Source organism: Beauveria bassiana (assembly GCF_000280675.1).
Source record: "Beauveria bassiana ARSEF 2860 unplaced genomic scaffold BBA_S00049, whole genome shotgun sequence".
Taxonomy (NCBI): Eukaryota; Fungi; Ascomycota; class Sordariomycetes; order Hypocreales; family Cordycipitaceae; genus Beauveria; species Beauveria bassiana.
In genome coordinates this window covers 1-19,044 of record NW_007930884.1, presented here as the reverse complement: position 1 = coordinate 19,044, position 19,044 = coordinate 1, and the positions used below count along the sequence as shown (strand labels likewise).

General features: G+C 50.7%; 6 protein-coding genes across 6 annotated transcripts; 4 read left to right on the top strand and 2 right to left on the bottom strand.

Annotated features, from left to right (window-relative positions):
• Positions 1-44: 44 nt before the first annotated feature.
• Positions 45-1,626, bottom strand: BBA_09261 (aminopeptidase I zinc metalloprotease; the record flags this gene model as incomplete). The annotated part of the gene is made up of 2 exons (XM_008604358.1): positions 45-1,343; positions 1,408-1,626. The coding sequence occupies 2 exons, from the start codon at positions 1,624-1,626 to the stop codon at positions 45-47; spliced, it is 1,518 nt and encodes a 505-aa protein (XP_008602580.1).
• Positions 1,627-2,234: 608 nt separating this feature from the next.
• BBA_09260 (uncharacterized protein) lies at positions 2,235-3,239 on the top strand (the record flags this gene model as incomplete). Its single annotated transcript, XM_008604357.1, has 1 exon — positions 2,235-3,239. One exon carries the CDS (start codon positions 2,235-2,237, stop codon positions 3,237-3,239), a length of 1,005 nt encoding a protein of 334 aa, XP_008602579.1.
• An 86-nt stretch (positions 3,240-3,325) lies between these two features.
• Positions 3,326-7,726, bottom strand: BBA_09259 (symbiotic chitinase; the record flags this gene model as incomplete). Its single annotated transcript, XM_008604356.1, has 13 exons — positions 3,326-3,664; positions 3,735-4,224; positions 4,343-5,053; positions 5,122-5,420; positions 5,480-5,724; positions 5,786-6,198; positions 6,262-6,305; positions 6,365-6,563; positions 6,617-6,917; positions 6,974-7,004; positions 7,048-7,213; positions 7,282-7,384; positions 7,465-7,726. 13 exons carry the CDS (start codon positions 7,724-7,726, stop codon positions 3,326-3,328), a joined length of 3,603 nt encoding a protein of 1,200 aa, XP_008602578.1.
• Positions 7,727-8,659: 933 nt separating this feature from the next.
• Positions 8,660-12,707, top strand: BBA_09258 (LysM domain-containing protein; the record flags this gene model as incomplete). Its single annotated transcript, XM_008604355.1, has 8 exons — positions 8,660-8,835; positions 8,895-9,040; positions 9,097-9,154; positions 9,208-9,759; positions 9,827-9,935; positions 10,005-10,455; positions 10,509-10,634; positions 10,693-12,707. 8 exons carry the CDS (start codon positions 8,660-8,662, stop codon positions 12,705-12,707), a joined length of 3,633 nt encoding a protein of 1,210 aa, XP_008602577.1.
• Positions 12,708-13,797: 1,090 nt separating this feature from the next.
• BBA_09257 (cis,cis-muconate lactonizing enzyme precursor) lies at positions 13,798-14,985 on the top strand (the record flags this gene model as incomplete). The annotated part of the gene is made up of 1 exon (XM_008604354.1): positions 13,798-14,985. The coding sequence occupies one exon, from the start codon at positions 13,798-13,800 to the stop codon at positions 14,983-14,985; it is 1,188 nt and encodes a 395-aa protein (XP_008602576.1).
• Positions 14,986-16,343: 1,358 nt separating this feature from the next.
• On the top strand, positions 16,344-17,477 carry BBA_09256 (prephenate dehydratase; the record flags this gene model as incomplete). The annotated part of the gene is made up of 3 exons (XM_008604353.1): positions 16,344-16,418; positions 16,486-16,546; positions 16,612-17,477. 3 exons carry the CDS (start codon positions 16,344-16,346, stop codon positions 17,475-17,477), a joined length of 1,002 nt encoding a protein of 333 aa, XP_008602575.1.
• Between the last annotated feature and the right edge of the window lie 1,567 nt (positions 17,478-19,044).

Genomic DNA, 19,044 nt, shown 5'->3' with positions numbered 1-19,044 from the left:
CAATATTGTTTATATTGCAGATATCATCCTTCACCGCCCCTCGTCTACGGTGCATATCCACTGTCAATCTTTTCCCAATTCTCCAAAAATCCTTGATAAAACAGGACCCCTAGACCAGGATCCAGCGCACCCGTCGAGGCCCGCACCGAGTGCATGCTCAACTGCACAATGCCCGCATCCGTCGCTCGACATCCCATCAGGCTGGACAATATCGGACCAATGCTGCCGCCCGCGCGCACATCATTACGTGCCTGATACGGCTGCACCTTGGCGCCAATCAGCTCCGCCACGCGCATGAGCACGGCGGCCGAGACGGCGTCGGTGCTGAAGCCGCCGTTGGGGTCGTGCTTAATGGCAATGCCCGTGTTGAGCGTCGGCACGTGGCCCTGCATGTAGTTTTCGAGAAAGTTTGGGTGACCCGCGTGCGAGACGTCACTGGCAATCAAGAATGATTGCGCGTACGTCTGACCCAAAATGTCTACTGCATACGGTGTTTTGGCAGAATGAGAATGGGTGAGCGATTCCACCATGCGCTCAATCGTCGCTGGCAGAAACGTGCTGCCGTGGCCCTGGCGTAGCTTGCCCCCAATCTCCTCATTGTCAAAAAGGCTGACGAGGCGGACGTATCCGTCGTCCTTGCGCGATCGCGCCGTTAGTAGACCTATCATGGCCGCCCACGAGCACAGTTTGTCGTCCAACCGACCCGCGGTAATCAGCTCCTTGCGCATGCCAAAGACCTGTGCAGGCTGAAAGTCGTAGAGCTCGAGGTCCCAGTTGGTAATCTGCGAGTACGCGATGCCCAGTTCACCAGCTATCAGTCGCACCAGCTCTGGCGGCTGGCTGTGCACAAATTCACCGGGATTGCCCAGTGGCTGCTGCTCCTTCTCGGAGTAGGCGCTCGCAAGACCAATAATGGGCGTCATCCGCGTCTCGAGGTTACCATCGCCAAAAAAGGCCGGCTGCGACAGGTGCGCGGCCACGGTGGCAATCTTGGCGACCGGCCAGCCTAGCTTGACCAGCCGCGTCGTCGACTTGCCCGTGTTCGGGTTGCGCACGACGACGCGTCCGGCGATGCCTAGGTCGCGGTCCCACCACGTCGGATTGAGGCCCGCGGCGTAGGGCGCGACGCCCAGCTGGATGCAACCGGCCTCGTTGACGGGTTTGGCGCTGACGGGCTTCAACTTGGCTGTGTTGGCGTCAATATGGCCGGCAATCATGGCCACGCCATTGCCCGGCTTGTAGGCATGACCGACGGTGAAAGCTATTATGGCACTGCCGTTGCGAGTCGTCCAGTACTTGCCACCGGGATGAATCTTGCCTGCCCACGATTCCCGCGCGGGTAGCTGTGTGTGGCATGGTCGGTTAGCCCTTTGGCGGCCATGGCTCGCATAAGTAAGGACCGCTTACCTCTTGGAAGCCGGCATCGTGGAGTTTGGTCTTGCAGTAGTCTACAACATGGAAAGGTGTAGGATTCTCCGTCATGAAATCGCAAAAGGGCTGTGTGAATTGCTCTGGGGTGTTTTCCTGATGTGGCGGTGCGGCGGCCGCTGCTCGCTGCCGAGGAGCGGAAGATGATCCGAACGTGGCGCACAAGTCTGCTGAAGTATCTGGCTGACGACGAGTCATATTGCTGACTGCAAATCTTGTTTCATCTATTGTGGTAAATGCCAATCTGATAGAGCATGAGGCTGGACGCGTGATGAAAGGAGGGTGTTTGGGGTTGTGGGGTTGTAGGGGACGTCCTGTGTTCCACTTTTGAAGACCAAATACCGGGGTGTACATCGGGTTCATGAAAGGGTAATTTATTTTTACAATGGCCGATAAATCGATTTCGTTTATTGTTATCTTTTTCTGCTTGGTATTCAGCCTTTGCGATGGCAGTGATATGTAACTATTGTGTTGGTTGGCCAATTTGCTCCTCTTTTCCTTGGTGCGATCGTGGCCGTGCCCCAGATTATCACACACTAATAATCATAACGAGCAAAGGTACCTAGTGCACGTCCGCCCGCAAAGTTGCACTACAACTATTCACTCGCAAAAGACCCTATATTCAACTTTTCAGTCGATAACTGGTAGCTGGGATTTGCTGCTATACCTGCAGCCATGCACGTGGGAGGCTTGTACGCCTCCTTTTCCCAAAAAAGGGGGAAGAGCAAGAACTTGAACGCAAACCATCAACCTTGTGGCTGATGCTTGTGCGAATCATCATATTCTCAGTCGTACTTAGCGTGTCTATGCTTCGCCAATTCACAAGACTGGGCTCGTCGCGCCCGCAAGCAGCCTTTGCGCCCATGCTGCGGTCGCGCCTCAACCCTCTTCTCTACAGCGGCAGGGTCGTCGCCCACGCAGCCTCGAGACCGTCCAACTCCTCCACGCTCATCGGGCAGCACATGCTATATTCCATTTGGCCAAAGCCCCCCATGGCAAACGTCGACTGGTCTCTGAAGCACGACAAGGTCGCCGCGGATAACGGCAAATGGGGCTTCGTCATCTTTCGCACCGCGTATGGCGGCGACTCGGACCAAAAGTTTGCGCGTCTCCTTGAAGCCTTGGGTAAAAAGGCAAAGGAGTCCCTTGAGAGGTACGAACGGATGGACCTGGCTCCGCTAATGGAGTTTTTCGTCGTTGAGGACCGCGCGAATCTCGAGTCGGTGACGACGTACGAGGTGCGGGAGCAGTTTGCGCAGTGGGCGGTCGACCGGGGCGTCGTGCTCAGTAACCCCCTCGACAGGCTGGCGGGTGGCTATGGAACTCCCGCGGGCGGCGGCAACATGCGCTACGAGTTTTGTCTGCTGGCAGACTGGCGCTCGCTCAATTCGACGATGGCGACGCCAAGGCCCGAGACTTACAACACCGACTTGGTCCCGTTTATTGGTGTTGTGCAGATGGGATACATATCTGAGGAGCAGGAGCTCGGCTTGCGCAATGATTGGGACGAGGACGGCAACGTGGAATGCGAACAAGTGGCCATTGAGGGAAATACGGAGGACAATGTCGGCTGGTACTATCTGCCGCTGGCCGACGTCGTGGGGGACTACGACAACATTTACATGCTCGAAGGCGGGACGGAACGTGCCCGACCGCCCATGATACAAAACAGGGAGTTTTGGCCGTCGGATGATGAGGAGCCCTGGAAAGGAGACGTGGCCGAGGGCCATTGGAAAGGGGCCCAGTATCAGATCGATAGGTGGGCGCGAGGGGAGAAACGGGAGAGAACGGGAAGTTGGCCGAGCGCTTAGTATTCATTTCTCGATTGATTAATCACTGAATATGACGGAATGGCTGTACCAAAATAACTGACGGCAGTGACCCGAACACCATCAAATTACTTTTTTGGAATCAGATGCTCCAGAGTCAGGTTTGACGCCCATCCCCTCAGTTCCCGAAGCTCTCCACTATACTTGGCTAGCGACTCAAGCGGCACTCCGTACTTGGGATCCGTGATGGCATTGATGGCTCCAGTGATGACATTTTCATAGTGGAACGAGCCCATCTTGGTGGCGTACTTGAAGTAATCGGCCAGAAACTCGTGCCACAGCTCCTGGAAACCCTTCAGGCCCCATTGCGCTTCCCCCACCCCAGCCTCGGAGCTTAACCCATTGAGGATACCAAGGGCTCCCTTTGTGTACTCAGGCAACTGAATATACTGGTATATCCCGGGGATCTACAACGGCACAAGTACTGTCAGCCTAAATGCTCGCAGATTTCGTCTCGGCTGTGGGTAAATCTCGTACCTCGTACACCGCGGCCAGCAATTTCTCTGCGTTTGTGACGGGATCAGTCTTGTTCTTCATAACGTTCTGCATCGCGTTATTTGAAAGAAACGTGAACAAGTTGAACAAGTTGCCCTTTTTGTTATTCATCCTATCCGGGAGGAGGAGGAACGGATCAAGGTTCTGATTGCTTCCCATGAGGGAGAACATGCGGTTATTGATGCTGTGTAAAGCGTTTCTAGGTAACGTGAGATCGGGTAATTTGCCAGTCATTTCCTGGTTCCATTTTTGGCCGAGCTTCAAGGCATCGAAACCTAGTTTGGTGGTAACGACGCTGCCCGATGGTAGAACACGCGTCATGGCAGTATTGAAGAACTTGGGAAGGACCTGCAGATCTATTCGATGCTCCACTTGCAGCTTGAATTGTTGCAGAAGCGGAGAAGTCGAGGCTACTAGATCCGAGGCCTTCAGTTTCTCGAGGCTCGGCCTCACGCACAGTCCCCCTGCCATTCTGTAATAATTGGTTATCAGCATCAACTAAATAACCATGGGAAGTGGCGGGGAAAGAAAGAGTAGAGCAGCAATGTGAGGAGGCCAGTCGCATCATTAGGTCTGCTGATACCACTTACTTGTACGCTTGGGCCGATACATTCGCCTTTGCCAGTTTTTTTAAGAGATTCGATGGTGACGGATACCCTGCCGATTTCATCTCGATTATCGGCCCCAGATTTTTCACTAGATGGGGAACGGTCTCTGCAACCTTGAAGATGTAGGTTCTCGAACCACCTCTGGGAGCCAGGAGGTGTGTGGAAGTATAGGTACTAAGGTCCGTAATCACAGCTGCGCGAGCAAGCCGAGAATCATCATCCTCGTCGTCGGGTACCTCCTCCACGTCTGGTTTATCGCAGAATTCAAAATTGTCTCCGCATGAACTGATGTCTGAACACATGGTCGCGCTACTCTGCATGTCAAACTTGGGGTTTGGCGAGCAGCAGAGCGACTTTTTGCGATTCCCTTGGTTGCGACAACACGTATGGTTAGCAACATGAGCCCACCAAGACTGCTGCTTGGGATATCTCTTACATAGACATGCTTTCCAGCCATTTTCGCCGACCGAGCTCGTGTGGACAGTGACTTCCGAACCGCTGCAGCGATTCTCTGCGCAGTCGCCCTGACCTACCCAATTGCAGTACTCGAACGCCGTCACGTCGTTGTGACCCTTCTTGCAGCAGTACCGCTGGCTGTCCTTGTACCAGTTGCAGCCCTTGATGCCCTTGTCCTTGTCTTCGTACTGCGTCACTTTGGCAAGCTCGCTTTCGTCACTGGAGCATTTCTCATTGCTAGAAATCCCAACCGAGTCTTGTTAGCTGCGGCTGTAAACTCCCGTCTGTCTGGGATCAAAACGAACCATTCTGTCCAGCGACAGGTTCCATCTTCTTTGATGAAACGGCGCGCGCCGCAGCAAAATGTTTTCAAGCCTCGCTTGCACTTTTTGTTGTCCCGGCTCTCGTCCTCCTTGTCGCCAAGCTCGGATTTGCCGCCTCGTTTTGACTCAAAGACCGTCATCTCGCCTTCTTGGCACTGGCCGTTGCAGTCACCAATCAGATCGGGACGGCCGCGCCAGACGCAGTACTTTGGCTCGTTGCTGGAAGGGCAGCAGATGCGCTTCGCATACTTGCAGTAGCTCAAGAATATGAGCCAAGTTAGCTACCTTGAAAGACTGCACAGAGCAACAGAGTCCGGGAGGAGTAGCAATATAAACTGACCTTGACCTTCTTGTCGTCACCACAGTCGGAAACGTCGTAGCCAGCATTAAAGTAGCCACTGGCGCACCCTGATACCATTGGATTATTCACATCTGCGCAGTCCTTGTGGCGGTAGCATGCTTCCGTCGAGTATTCCTCGTATGTGTGTCCCGGTAGCATTCGTCGAACTAGCGGATCCGAGATGTCGTTGTTGCTGGCTACCTCCCTACCCAAGAGAGCCTTGTGTGCGCTCCATGTGTAGTCGTCTGGCGTTTTCACATGTTAGCAACTCGACTGTGAACATTGTTGAGCCACGGAGCGCCCTACCCAAGTCTGATGCCCAGATCAACGATCCAGAAAAGCCGATTTTGTCCGCCCATTCGACTTTCTGCTTAAAGGTGTCTGCATCATCAAATGAAATCCACTGGTCCTTGTCCCATGCCATGTATTTGACTGCAGCTTCCTTGTCGTGGATAAATTTGATGTCGGGGTTCTTTTGCAAAATATCTTGCACTTCGTAGTAGGCAAGGTAACCGCTGGTGTCGGTGCAGACACCGGGACGGGCACCTTCCTTGAACGGGCAGCCCGGTTTGGTGCAGGAGGAGTCTTGCAGTGTAAAGGCGCGGCCGTAGAAGCCGAATCCTAGAGAGACTTGCGAAGGTTTGACGCCCACTCGCCACAGAAGCTCTGCTGCAAGGGCAATCTCAGTCAAGTTTGTATGCGCAAGAACCCTACTACCGCTACAAGAGAGAACGGTCGGTCAGTCCTGGATCTTGAGTAGAGTGCCGTGGTGGTTGACTCACATGGGATTGTTGCTGTCCCAGACTCCATGAAGATCATAACTCATCTAATTAAGAACGTCAACACCATAATATGCTACTGTGATTAGGGAAGCTTGGGTCTTACCAGGTTGACGAAATCGGCATACTCGAGCAAGCCAGGTAGGTCGAACCACTTCAGGTACCAGTATGACGCGGGTATGGTGAGAGAGATGCCAAGATTACGTCCCGACCGGTCAAACACAGCTCTAATCTCCTTGAGCAAAAGGACAAAGTTGTCTACATCATCAGGCTTTCCGCCACGATCGGGTGCGCCCGGGTATTCCCTGCGTCGCCAGTCAGGTTAGCGCATTCCAGTGCTTTGGAGAGCCAACCGTACCAGTCAATGTCGACACCATCATATCCATAGGTCTGCAAAAAGGAGAGTACGTTGTTCGCAAATATTTCTCTGTATCTTTTCTCACGCGCAATGTTTCCAAAGACGGGTTGCGTGGGCGTGTTGTCATCCGAGAAGGTCCATCCACCAATGCTGAGCCAGATTTGCAGACTGGGCTTGGCTGTCTTCAACTTGGCCATTTCTATAAACAGCGAGCCAGGTGTGGCAGCGTCCATGGTGGTAATTGCAAATGAGACTGGATGAATATAAGCAAACGCATAGTTGACATGCGTGAGGGCGTCCACTAGGTTTGACTGTGTAAGTCCATGTCATGATTTGCAAGGTAGGATCGGCGCTTACACGGCAAGTCCCCGGGCAGCGTCTCGTGACACTTGGACCGGGCGTTCCACGCTTCATAGTACCCGATTACTAACTTTTGTTAATAATAAGATACGCTGGTGATCATATGTGAACATGCCTCTGGACAATGTTCGCCCAGTCTCGGAGCCGCCAGGGGGCTTCGGGTGCTCGACGCAATTGCTCTGACACTTGGAGTTGCAGAATTCTGTCGTTGTACCGCAGAAGCCATGCTCGCTGCAGCTATTGAGAAGTTAGATTGATGAATCGTCTTTGGTATGTCTACAATGATGGGCTGGCCTGCGACGTACCAGACACTGAGCGGGCATTTTTTCCCCGGCTCTTTGGCAAACTTTCCGCACTCGGCTGTCGCATTGCAATTAGAGACGCATCCGGTGCCGCAATAGACGGGACCTATTTAACTCATGCCATTAATACAATCTTCAAGTACGGCGGATGATTTGTCAGAGGCGCCGTCTTTAGACACTGCTTACCGTAGCCACAGAAGCCAGAAGGCCCGCAACAAGCTTTGTTTCGACACGGATTGGAAGCATTGCAAGTATAATCTTCTCGTCGATTTAGCGTACTGCCAAAGCCTTGACTCTTTTGTCTTTCATGATAGGCTTTAGCTCGTGCACCTGCGAACATGAGCTCATGGGAGTAACGTGAATCTGTGCCAATTGGATCTGCGGCCGCGTGCCCACTGGACACGAGCCAGACGGCTGCAGCCGCAACCAAAGTTTGAAGTAACAGCATGAAGGCTACTTGCAAGCAGAAAATGTTATATTCTTTGACCGGCCTAAGCCAAATGAAAAGTAACTTTCAAGTCTGAACATTCTGGGGGACTCATCAACTGAAAGCAACTTTTGAGTATGAATGGTTTGGGGGACTCATCACCATACGCCTGTCTGCGTGATGAGCGAAGTCGGCAAATACTTGCGCCAAGACAATAATTATTTCGTATCAATATTGAATCAATATTCTATGCAGACATGCAGTTTATATGATTTGAAGTTCTTAAGCCGATATCTTCACGAGGCAGTTCCTTCAGTGGTTCTAGTGCCGTCTAGTGCCGTCTCGAGCGAACGAGCGCTCTGGCGTGCCGTCAACCGCCAGGGGTCTTTCGCACGACAAGTGCCGATATACAATATTTCTATCAAAGGTCCCCGATTGCAATCAAGGCTGCGGCTTAGCTGTACCAGTTGCTCCAATCGTTGCTGCCGAGGCTTCCGCGCAGGGTCGCATCATGGCCGGTCGCATGACCACCCTGGCTTGCCCCAAACGAACAACCTACTTTTTAAACATGGATTAAGCTCATGCGGGGAAGCCCGTTATGGAAATTGGCCAGGGCCGTTGTTCGCACTAGTGATGCGGGTGATTAATATTGGCATTAGTTGACATGTATATATCCTCGTGGCATCTCAACCGCCAGGGGACTTTTGCGTTCTACACTCAAAATGGACGCGCCACACTTATGAGCGCTTTGCCCCCTTAATATATCACAACAGATACCATGGACACGTGCGCGATTGCGACCATAGCCGAAATGCCTCGGATATGCGAGGAGACAGTGAGAGCCTCGAGACGCCCTTTATCTTTCATGTGGTCCGTCATCCGGCCCAAACTGCAAAGCAATGCCCACCAACTGCACCTTTACTGCTTTGCGTCGCGGAGTATAGCTGTAGCATCATGGGTTGGCTTCAAATCGTAGGTTTTTGCGCATCGCTGCCGCTCACTTTGAACGCACAGCAGTTTGCGCAAATCACATATGCGTATGAGGCGCTTGGTCTGGGCGAGACTTGCTTCGCAGCAGTCAACGCCACTGTCCAAGAATGCTCCGGTCTTTCACCCAATTATATCGCAATGTACGTGAAGGCGACCTATCAACTGCTGCATCGTCGATCTAACTTTTCTATACCCGCAGTGATGGCAATCCTCGGCTTTTGAAGAAAGCTGAGTTGGAGGAGCTGTGTGTGCCAAGCTGCGGCAGAGCGCTACAGGATTCCAAGTCGGCCATAGCCGGAGCCTGCGAAAAGGATTCTGTAGTGAAGAGTGGCCAGAAGTACCCAGGTCAGTGTTTCTTTTCAACTTGAACAAGTTATTTCTAACGCTTCAACGACGCACAGTAACTTTGATGATTGACTATATATTGTACAGCTACACTCTGTCATGCCGCAAAGATCCGTAAGGTTTCGTGCTTTCTATCTACCATTTCATGTATTGATGACAAAGAGTAGCTCATCCGGTCAGTTCTGCGATATTCTGTACCAGAAACACCGAGAACAACCATCACAAGACCTAGTCTGCTCGGATTGCCAGATTGGCACTTGGAAAGACCAGCTGGAGTCTCCTGTTGGCTATGATCCACAGTATGCAGAGGAGTTTGCTGCGCTCACTGCGTCCTGCAAGACAGGTGGGTACGCGTTCAAGACGCCGTCATACTCGGTCATTCAACCTGTTCCGACCTCTCAGCCTGTGTTCACCTGTGAGAGGCCATATACGGTGGCTGCTGGTGATACGTGCTCATCTGTGGCCCAAAAGCGCAGTGTCACGGAATACGGAATTTCTGACTTGAATGGCCTGAGCATTGACTGCGATCCTCTACCAGTCGGCAAGACCATATGCATACCACCGACATGCAAAGTGCACAAGATTGGGGCGGCGGACGACATCAATGGACTCGCTGCCAAATACCAGGTGACTGTGGGACAGCTTGTAGCTTGGAATCCCATGATCAGGCTTGACGGTAGCAATCTTCGTAATTTATTTGACCGTTCAATTTGCATTAGGTATGTATTGATGACACACGAGCGCCTACAACTGATACACCATAAAGATGGCCTAACCATACTTCAGTGCTCCTGGCGGAGCGGTAAATGTCGATCGAGGCCGGCCGGAAAAAGCGGTGCCAGTCCCGAAAAATGCCCACGGAGACTCCAACAAGAATTGTGGCAAGTGGTACACGGTATGTATCTTTGAGAATATCCCACGCGTAAACTTGTTTGAGTGCTGATGTAGCCTTTTCGCGACCCAGGTCAAGAAGGATGACAACTGCGCCAAGATAAGCCTGGCCAACAGCGTCTCCCTGGACGACTTTTACTTTCTCAACCCCGGTGTCGACAAGACGTGTTCCAACTTGTGGCTCAACTACGCATACTGCACACAAGCCGTCGGCGATATTAAGACTTATCCTGGCTATCCGGTGACGATGCCGTCAACGACCTTTACACGCCCGGCGCCGACTCCCACTAAGCCTCGCCAAGAGAAGCTACTCGCTCCTGGTACCATTCAAGACTGCTTCAAATATGAAGCGGGCTTTGACATGTACTACCTGGATTTAGATACGCTCAATACTTGTCAGAGTTTTGCGCACTGGAACAACGTCACAATTGACGAGTTGCGAGAATGGAACCCGAGCCTGCCCGTGGGTCGTTGCATGTTCTCAAAGACTCAACGATATTGCGTGCAGAAAGTGAAAGTAGAAAGTCGGCACTTCAACTCTGGCATTCCAATGATGAAGATGCTAAACATGTTACAGTACCGGTTCCGAAAGAGAAGAAACCTTGGTGCATTAAGCTGCGCCCGCGCCCCGATGCCATCATTGAGCCTGGCACAGCTAAGGACTGTGACTGCTACTCATTTGTTAGCGACTGGGAAATCAAATGTGAGAAAAGTCTGTACCATAAAATACCAAAGAAAAGTGTTGCTGACTTGGTTTGTAGACGATGTTACTTGTGAAGTTGTGGCGGATAAGTTTGGGATAGACCTGGCTACATTCAGGGCTATGAATCCCTGGTTGTCCGAGATGTCTTGCACAAAGGACTTGATTGCTGGTCTTAGTGAAGAAAAAAATTATAAGTATGTTTGCGCTGGAGTACCTGGACTTCCCCCGAAACCAACAAGCACCACAACGGCAACGCCCACCACCAAGACAACCCCGACCCCAACGTCGACGCCATCGACATCCACCTCGACACTCACGCCTACGAAGCCGACATTTACAGGCGGCACAGCTGCGACACCGAGCCCTACACAGTCAGGCATGATCAAGACTTGCAACCGCTTTCACTACGTGCCCAAGGGCGGCCAGTCCTGCGACAGCATTGCTCGGGAGAATGGCATCAGCGTCCCCGACTTGCGCAATTGGAACGCCATAGTCGGAAAGGACTGCGCTGCACTCACTGTGGACTCGTATGTGTGCGTCAGCGCCGATATTCCGTATTCTTTCCAGCCAGAAATGGCGGGATGGACCATTTACGGCGACGGCTACAAAGTCAGCGACGGAACCTTGGTCGCGAGCAGCTCCGCTGGTAACAAGGCCATCCTGAACACGCCGTGGACTGATGCCGACATCAGCATGGACGTCAAGTTGGATGGAGACACGGGAGATGCGGGTTTCATCTTGCGCGGGTCCAACATGGGCACTGGCCCCGACGCGTATAGCGGCTACTACGCCGGCATCAGCGCGTCTGGCTGGGTTGTTCTCGGCCGTGTCAATAACGGATGGAACCAGATTGGCCGGTCCAACGCAAGCATACCAAAGAATACCTGGCAGAAACTGCGCGTACGTGCCATCCGCGACAGTATTGAGGTGTTTCTGGGCTCCGGCAGGACGCCCCTCATCACCGCGCGGGATGCCACCTTTGGCAGCGGCCTCGTGGGCACTCGCGCGTACTACACGGGCGCCTCTTTCAAGAGTCTGTCCATTCTCCCGGCGCGGTTCGAAGATTTCCAGAGCATGCCTGATGACTGGACAACGTATGGCCGTGCCTTCAACATGACGCCCAACGGCATGATTGTCGTTGCCGAGGGGGAGGCGCGGGCGGCCGACTCTACCAAGTACGCCGACGTCGTAGTCGAAGCAAACTTGGCCATCATCAACGAAGTTTCCGGCGAGTCGGGGGTTCTCTTTCGCGCATCCAATGTCAAGGAAAGCAGCTACCGCGGCTACTATGCCTATCTGAGCCTGGAGAACGGCGTCGTGTTGGGCCGACAGGACGACGCTGGATGGAAGCAACTACAGAGCGTCAAGGTGGAATTGAGACGTGAGACAGTCTACAACCTCCGCGTGGAGGCTTACAGCTCTTCACTCTACGTATATCTGGACGGCGAGATGAAGGTGCGCGCCGACGACGGCCTCTTTATGCGAGGCGTCGTTGGGCTGCGCTCCGCTTACGCGCTGACGCAGTTCCAAGGCATGTACATTACAGGCCAGCGGTCGTCTATCGTTATCGACGACTTCTCAGACGGCACCATGGCTGGCTGGCAGGTCTACTCTGGCGAATTTGACGCCTCATCTCAGGTTCTCGTGGCCAAGAGCGCGGTTGACGGTAAGGCCGCGCTGGGTAGCTTCTTCGCCAACGTCTCCATAACCGTGGACATTGCGTTCCCCGATGGCGGCGGCGGCGGCGGCGATGCGGGCGTCATATTCCGTGTCGCGGAGCTGGGACCCGGTCCGGATGATTTGCGCGGATACTACACGGGCATCTCCCGCGACGGATGGGTCAGGGTCGGGCGCATGGACCGCGGCTGGCATGAGTTCAAGAGAGGAAAGACGTGGGAGCTCCAGGGGCCAACCAAGATGATTGTGTCGGCCAGCGGGGATACGATTCGGGTCGTGGTCCACAGGCAGGTACTGGTCGAGACACAAGACGGCATATTTGCGGGCGGTCTGATGGGCGTGCGGACGTATCAGACGGACGTTAGCTTTGACAATTTATTGGTGAAGGAGATGTAATTTGCTGCAAAGAAATATTAAAGGGCTGAAACAAATGCAATGGAATTTTCATTACCACTATGGCTATTTCCTTCCGCGCTTGTGCTTTTCAAGGATGCCCTGGTTTCGGTTAAAGTCCCTCAACTATGGCGGCGGGCCGCCGCCTGGTCGTTGCCTACAAAGAGACAGGGTTGGCAGAAAATCGTTGTTGCGAAGAGCATCTCGCTGGCTCCAGACGTCTTGACGTTCTAGATACTATTTAGCCGTCCTCGCTCCCTTTTTCGTGCCGTCCCCATTACGGAATCCGGTGATGTGACATCATTGGCTAAGGATGTAGTTCAAGCGGGTACCAATAATTAGGGCTGATTCTCTTACAGACTTTCTAGCCGTGCCCGCCTTCTCTTGCGGGGACGGCCATGAGAGGGGGCGGGGACGGCGGGGACGGCTACCAAATGGTGGTCATGTTTTTTGGTACCGGCTTGGCAATTAATAGCCGGGTGTGCCGGGGTAGATTCTTCGGTGAGCCGGCAGAGGCTTGATCGGTCCTAATAATTTCTGAGTCGGCGCATGCTCGGCCTGAAAATCACGTATTGAGAAAGTCTGAAACAGAACTCCACTGGAAGCTACCACTCATTCAGCGCAAAAGTTGATGCGCGAAAGATTGATACCATGATTGCACCATTTGGCGTCATAGTATCGGCCGAATCAATGCCAATTAACCTTGAACCGCACCAGGAATGCATCATCCAATGAGTTCGTTATGCATGTGGTGCCGCATCCTCGCAACAGCAAAATGGAAAGAGCTGCGCAGCTCATATTTACCTGAGCCAAAGCAAAATATGCTTATCAATGTATGTTTTGAGATTTCTGTGCTGTGAATCGGAAGGCGCGTTGAAAAGATGGGAATTTCGGAAATTCCGGAAATTCCGATGTTGTTTAGAGTTTGCGGAGCGCATCATATCGCACCACAAGGCATGAAGCATAAGGACGTCGCGCCGGTCAATTGGCCTCTGCAAAGGCCCGAGCGATATTCATCTACTTAAACAGCCAGGACCTACACAGATTAAAGTCAGAACACAACTAGAATTAAAGTCACAAGATACAACCGAATATGGAGTTGTTCGTGGGCACATTCAATGCCCCGTACTTGTACACGCTCTCTTTTGACCCTCATCTTGCCCATCTCAACGTTACGCACATCAGCAATGCCACCGCTTACCACCCATGGCTTTCATTTGCACCAAATCAAAAGACACTTTACGCAACGGCTTGGGAGCCCCCGGGCGTAGCAGCCTATAAAATTCATCGCGATGATGATGGTTCATCGCATACACTCGAGCTGATCAACTCCAACTCAGTAGTCGAACTGCCTGGCTACGTTACCGCTACCAACTCCTATCTGTATAGCGCCGGCTGCGCATCGGGCGAGGTATTCCGTGTTGAAAGCGACGGGGCCCTGGGCGATCTAGCACAACAACTTTATTTCCCCATCGGCGGCAGTGAGGGTGTCTCTCCACCTGGCAGGGTCGCTGGTATCGCGAACGGAACGCACAGTGTTGATCCAAGCCCTGACGGAGACACGCTATACGTTGCAGACATTGGAGCAAATGGTGTGTGGACCTTTACGGTTTCGGAAGCCAATGGAAACCCTGCCGTCCTTACAGACCAACAGTTGCATGGAGCGCCGAGGGATCACGACGGCCCCCGCCATGCCTGGCCTCACCCAGACGGAAAGATCTTATACACCATTGGAGAGCACTCTAACATGGTGGATGTGTTCCGTGTGAAGAAGCACTGCAATGGAACTGTGAAGGACCTGGAACATTTGCAAGGCGCCAGTGTTCTGCCCCAGGGTAGCAACGTAACGCATTTTGCGGCGGACGAAGTTCGACTCTCGACCGGACCTCCGGGCAGTCCCCCTCAATACTTGTTTGCGTCCACTCGAGGCCGTGTCAACAATGCCAACGGCTACGTATCGGCTTTTGAGTTGGACACCGAAGGCAAATTGGTGCATACGGAAGCTGTTGACATCTGGGAGACTCCGACAAGCGGAGAATCGGCCAACGCAGTTGAGCCCGCGCCATGGGTGGCTGCAGCATCTCCCGATGCACCGTCCCTACAATACCTGGCTCTGACTGATGACATTGCGGGCAAACTTCGTATTCTTACCTTTGATGGGGCTCAATTCCAGGAGCTTGTTGCAGTCACTCTTGAAGTACCAGCGTATGACAAGGAGTTCAATGGTACAGTTGAAGCCGCTACGGCCGTGTGGCTGCGGCCTGTTGAAGAGACAGCCTAATGTTTCACGTCAGTAGACGACTTTTCAGAGTTGGCGCAAAAAAATATTAAAGTTTACACAGATAGAAGGTTTCGTGCTAGATGAAGAGAAAAAAACGTCTGTTTCGATGATTCAGAATGCAGTGAAGTGTTTAACGCAAGTGAAGATCTAACGTCAGCTAGGAACCTGTTGCATGGTGAAAACATCAAGCAAAGCCGTCTCACCACTGCTTCGATGGCAAGGCTTATTCTTTCCTCCTCAGTAACTCCCTAAGGGACGACTGAATGTAACCGTCGCTTGCAACCTGGAAATAAGTTACTCGCGGCGCTGAGACAAATTTTGATGTGTTGACTCGATGAATAATGATGAATAGGGAAGTAACCAGATGTAGAAAGGCATTCACCAAGACTCTCCGTCTTAAAAGCTTAGGCTTATAGTAATTAGAGGAATACTAGAGTAGTAAGGTAATAGCAATACTATATACTATATAGTTATTATAAGGTCTAATATAGTTAAATTAGTAAGTCTTATATTAAGTTTATTAAAGAATACTTTAGAATACTATAACTATTTTTTATTTTAAGTTTACTAGAATAAAATAAGATTTTTTTTAAGTAAGTTTTAATATTAAATAATATTCTAAGATATTTACGAGAAATAATATTAGAAAATGTTATTTTTAATATAATAAATATTTATATAAAAATTATTTATTAACATTCTATATTAAATTAAGATTATATTATAACTTTATATAAATAATATTAACTCTAAAAATACCTACTTTGGTTAATATACTCTTGTGTATTTTTAATACTGCTCTACTCTTAAGTCCCGAGTGCCTCACGTACAATTTGGGTTATAGTACGGCGTAGGTGGTGCTGGTTTCTTAAGAAAATGTATCTCGGTCCACTATTTTAGGCCAATTAGAATACTTGACAGACAAGCCACATAGATGTCGGACCGACGCATGATTCCTAATAGTGCAGATTATGAACGAAGACCCGACATCAACTGACAGTTACTCAACAGCCATAGGACCGATTGACCAAGCCCCTGAATTCTTGTCCTGCGCGGCTTTTCAATGGCTATGAGGTCAATTAGCGACGCTAGCACCAAGGGTTCAGGGCAACCAAAGGTCAAGACTATCAAGAGTGGATCTGAAGCGTGTAGCACATGGAAGGGAGCCGAGAGTCGTACAAATACAGAGCAAAAGTATGGCAGAAAAATGCGGCTGTAGTAGCGGCATCAACCCACGCCAAACGCCAAACGCCAAGTGCACATGAACCAAAAATTTCTCGCGACCGGCTTGACAATAATTTCTACTCAACCCTTGCGCCGCATTTTGTTAGACACTAACCCCATCACTATTAACAGCCATGTCGCTCACTTGTGCTGGTATTGGCTCGCCAATCGTGGCGTATCTTGGTCCGATCGCATCGTATTCGCAGCAGGTACTTTCTCTAAAGGAGGCCACTACCACCCGTATGGACGGTTTGTAATAATTCATTCTGGCAACAGGCTGCGCTACAAGCATTTGGCGAAGATGTTTGGCAACTAAAACCTGTCGATACTATCCAAGGTATGAAACGCAAGGCCAGGTTTCTGGGTCTACAGCGAGCATGGCTAACCATCCACTGCGACTAGATATCTTTGTCGAAGTGCAGAGCCAATGCGCAACTTGGGGTGTTGTTCCCCTTGAGAATTCTGCCAATGGAGCCGTCGACTTGACCCTGAATGGCCTTGCAGACTATAATCGAAGCTACGTCAACATACAAGTCGGTGGTGATACCTATGTACCGGTGAACCACTATCTACTCGGCCATGACAGTCCCACTGTTCCGTCGGCCACAAGCCAGTCCTCAAAAGCTCAAGAACTACCGATTGATAGCTTCCAACACATCCAAAAGGTTTATTCGCACCCTCAAGCGCTGGGCCAATGCAGCAAGTTTCTCGACAAATATCTAAAGAACGCCCAGCGCTTGGAGGTGAGCTCGACGAGTAAAGCTGCTGCAATTGTCAGTAACGATACAACCGGCAAGGTTGCCGCCATTTCGAGTGAGCTAGCAAGCAAAGCCTTCAAGCTCGACGTGCTAGCCAAGTCGATTCAAGATCAAGATGACAACACAACACGCTTCCTCATAATCAGTCGCAACGACACCTTGCCAGCAAAGTCCCCAACGCAGTTCAACGCGGATTGCCAATGCTCTGGCGGGCGGAAAACGTATAAAGGATTTCTTTCTTTCACTGTTTCTCGCGAATCCTCACGTGCGCTGACGCAAGGGCTGTCTGCTTTTGCAGACTCGGATATCAGCATCATCGGAATTCACAGCCGGCCAGGTAGAGTGTTGCCTTTTCAGTACATATATTTGGTGGAATTCGAGGTCAGAAACTCAGGAAACGGCGACAGAAGGATTGGTGCGTTGATGGAGAGGATTGGCTCAGTTACTCAAGATCACAGATGGCTCGGAGGCTGGCAAGCCTGCCATGAAAGTACTGGAGACAGCCACTAGAGATGTACATACGATATCGGTTTACATACTCCACCGACATCGCCGACAAGATTTGCCATCGCTGACAAGATTTGCCATTGCTGGTAACGGGCTTGATGGAACGATCGTTGCTGGGGCGGTCTTTTAATTACAGTATAATGCGGCCGACCATCTGACACGTTGATCCTAGTTCCATCAATACAGATCATTAGTCAGTGCATAAGTGCCGTCCGACCACGGGGAACCAATGAATCATGTGTCAGGTAGCACTACAATAACAAAGCGTGCAATTTCTACGCCGTAATGTGACGAACACAGACGTCGAAACAGACCGTTGCGCCTTGAAGGATTCTCTCTATGTTCTTTGTACATGATTTACTAAAACGCCAACAAATGAAAAGCAATGCAAGCCAAAACCAACCGGCTCAGTCGGGTCAGATGCAGATTGCTGAAAATGCCGCAGTTAGGCATTGGCCATGACCTGCCCCAGCCACGGCAATCACTAGTCGAGATGCGCCAATCATTGCCTGTTTTGGGGCACAACTATGCATCTACACATTAAGGAACAGTGCTCTCGTGCAGAAAAGCGTGCGCCACCGACAGCAGCGACAGCCGGCCGGGAGGATATATTGCCGCAAAAGCCGCTACTGCTCATCTAATCCTACTTATTAACATCGCCCGTGAATATAAATGTGGATATAAGTTGTGGTGTCACTAACTAGGGCCAAAATCTGTTAGAAATGCAGGAGTTTTCTTAGATCTGGGGTTACCAACCGTGAACCGGGCCCTAAATAAGTGTTGTGCGTCCCTTTGTCATCATCTCGGACTTCTTCCGAAGAACGTCCCGTTTAGTCGTGTCCAGCAGCTAAGCACCGCAGAAGAGGCGAAAAAAGAAACGGTGAGCTCGTATCTCAACATGCAGCTGTTCCTATCCCCGTAATTGAGGTCCACCAAATTGCCGTTTGCGGAAGGGGCACTGTCAGGTCGCCATTTATTACTACAATCATAGTCGGCCACCGGGTCGTCGGGGCGCAAGGCAGGTGTTGATTAAAAGTTCAAGTGGGGAAGCTCCGCTACGGCAGTTAGACATGTCAAAAGGTGCAAAGTACCTTTGGCTCTTTCATACTTTTAGAATAAGGCGACGTTGGTACTTATCCCTTTAAATGCCGAGGGAGAGCTCTAAGATTATAGATAGAGATTTTTGCTAATCCTATTAAAGTAGATCTTAAAGTACTTAATTTTATTAGTAAACTAGGCTATAATAGAAGTACTAATATTTTAAAGAGAAATTAATAATTAGATTATATAACTATTTAATAATTAAGCTATATTCTAACTAATATTTTTTTAATTAGTAAAACCTTTTCTAAAAAGCTTTTATAACTTTCTAAGTAAATCCTTTTTAATTTAAATTTTAATAAATAAAATATTAATATAGTTATCTTTAGAATATAATTTATAGTATTAGAAGAACTATATTAAGTAAGGGCTTAAGTAGATACCTTAACGATAGTAATTAGCTACTAAGATAATATTTACGTTCTCTTATATAACGATGGCTTAATCCTAATCCACAGTTAGTCTGTTT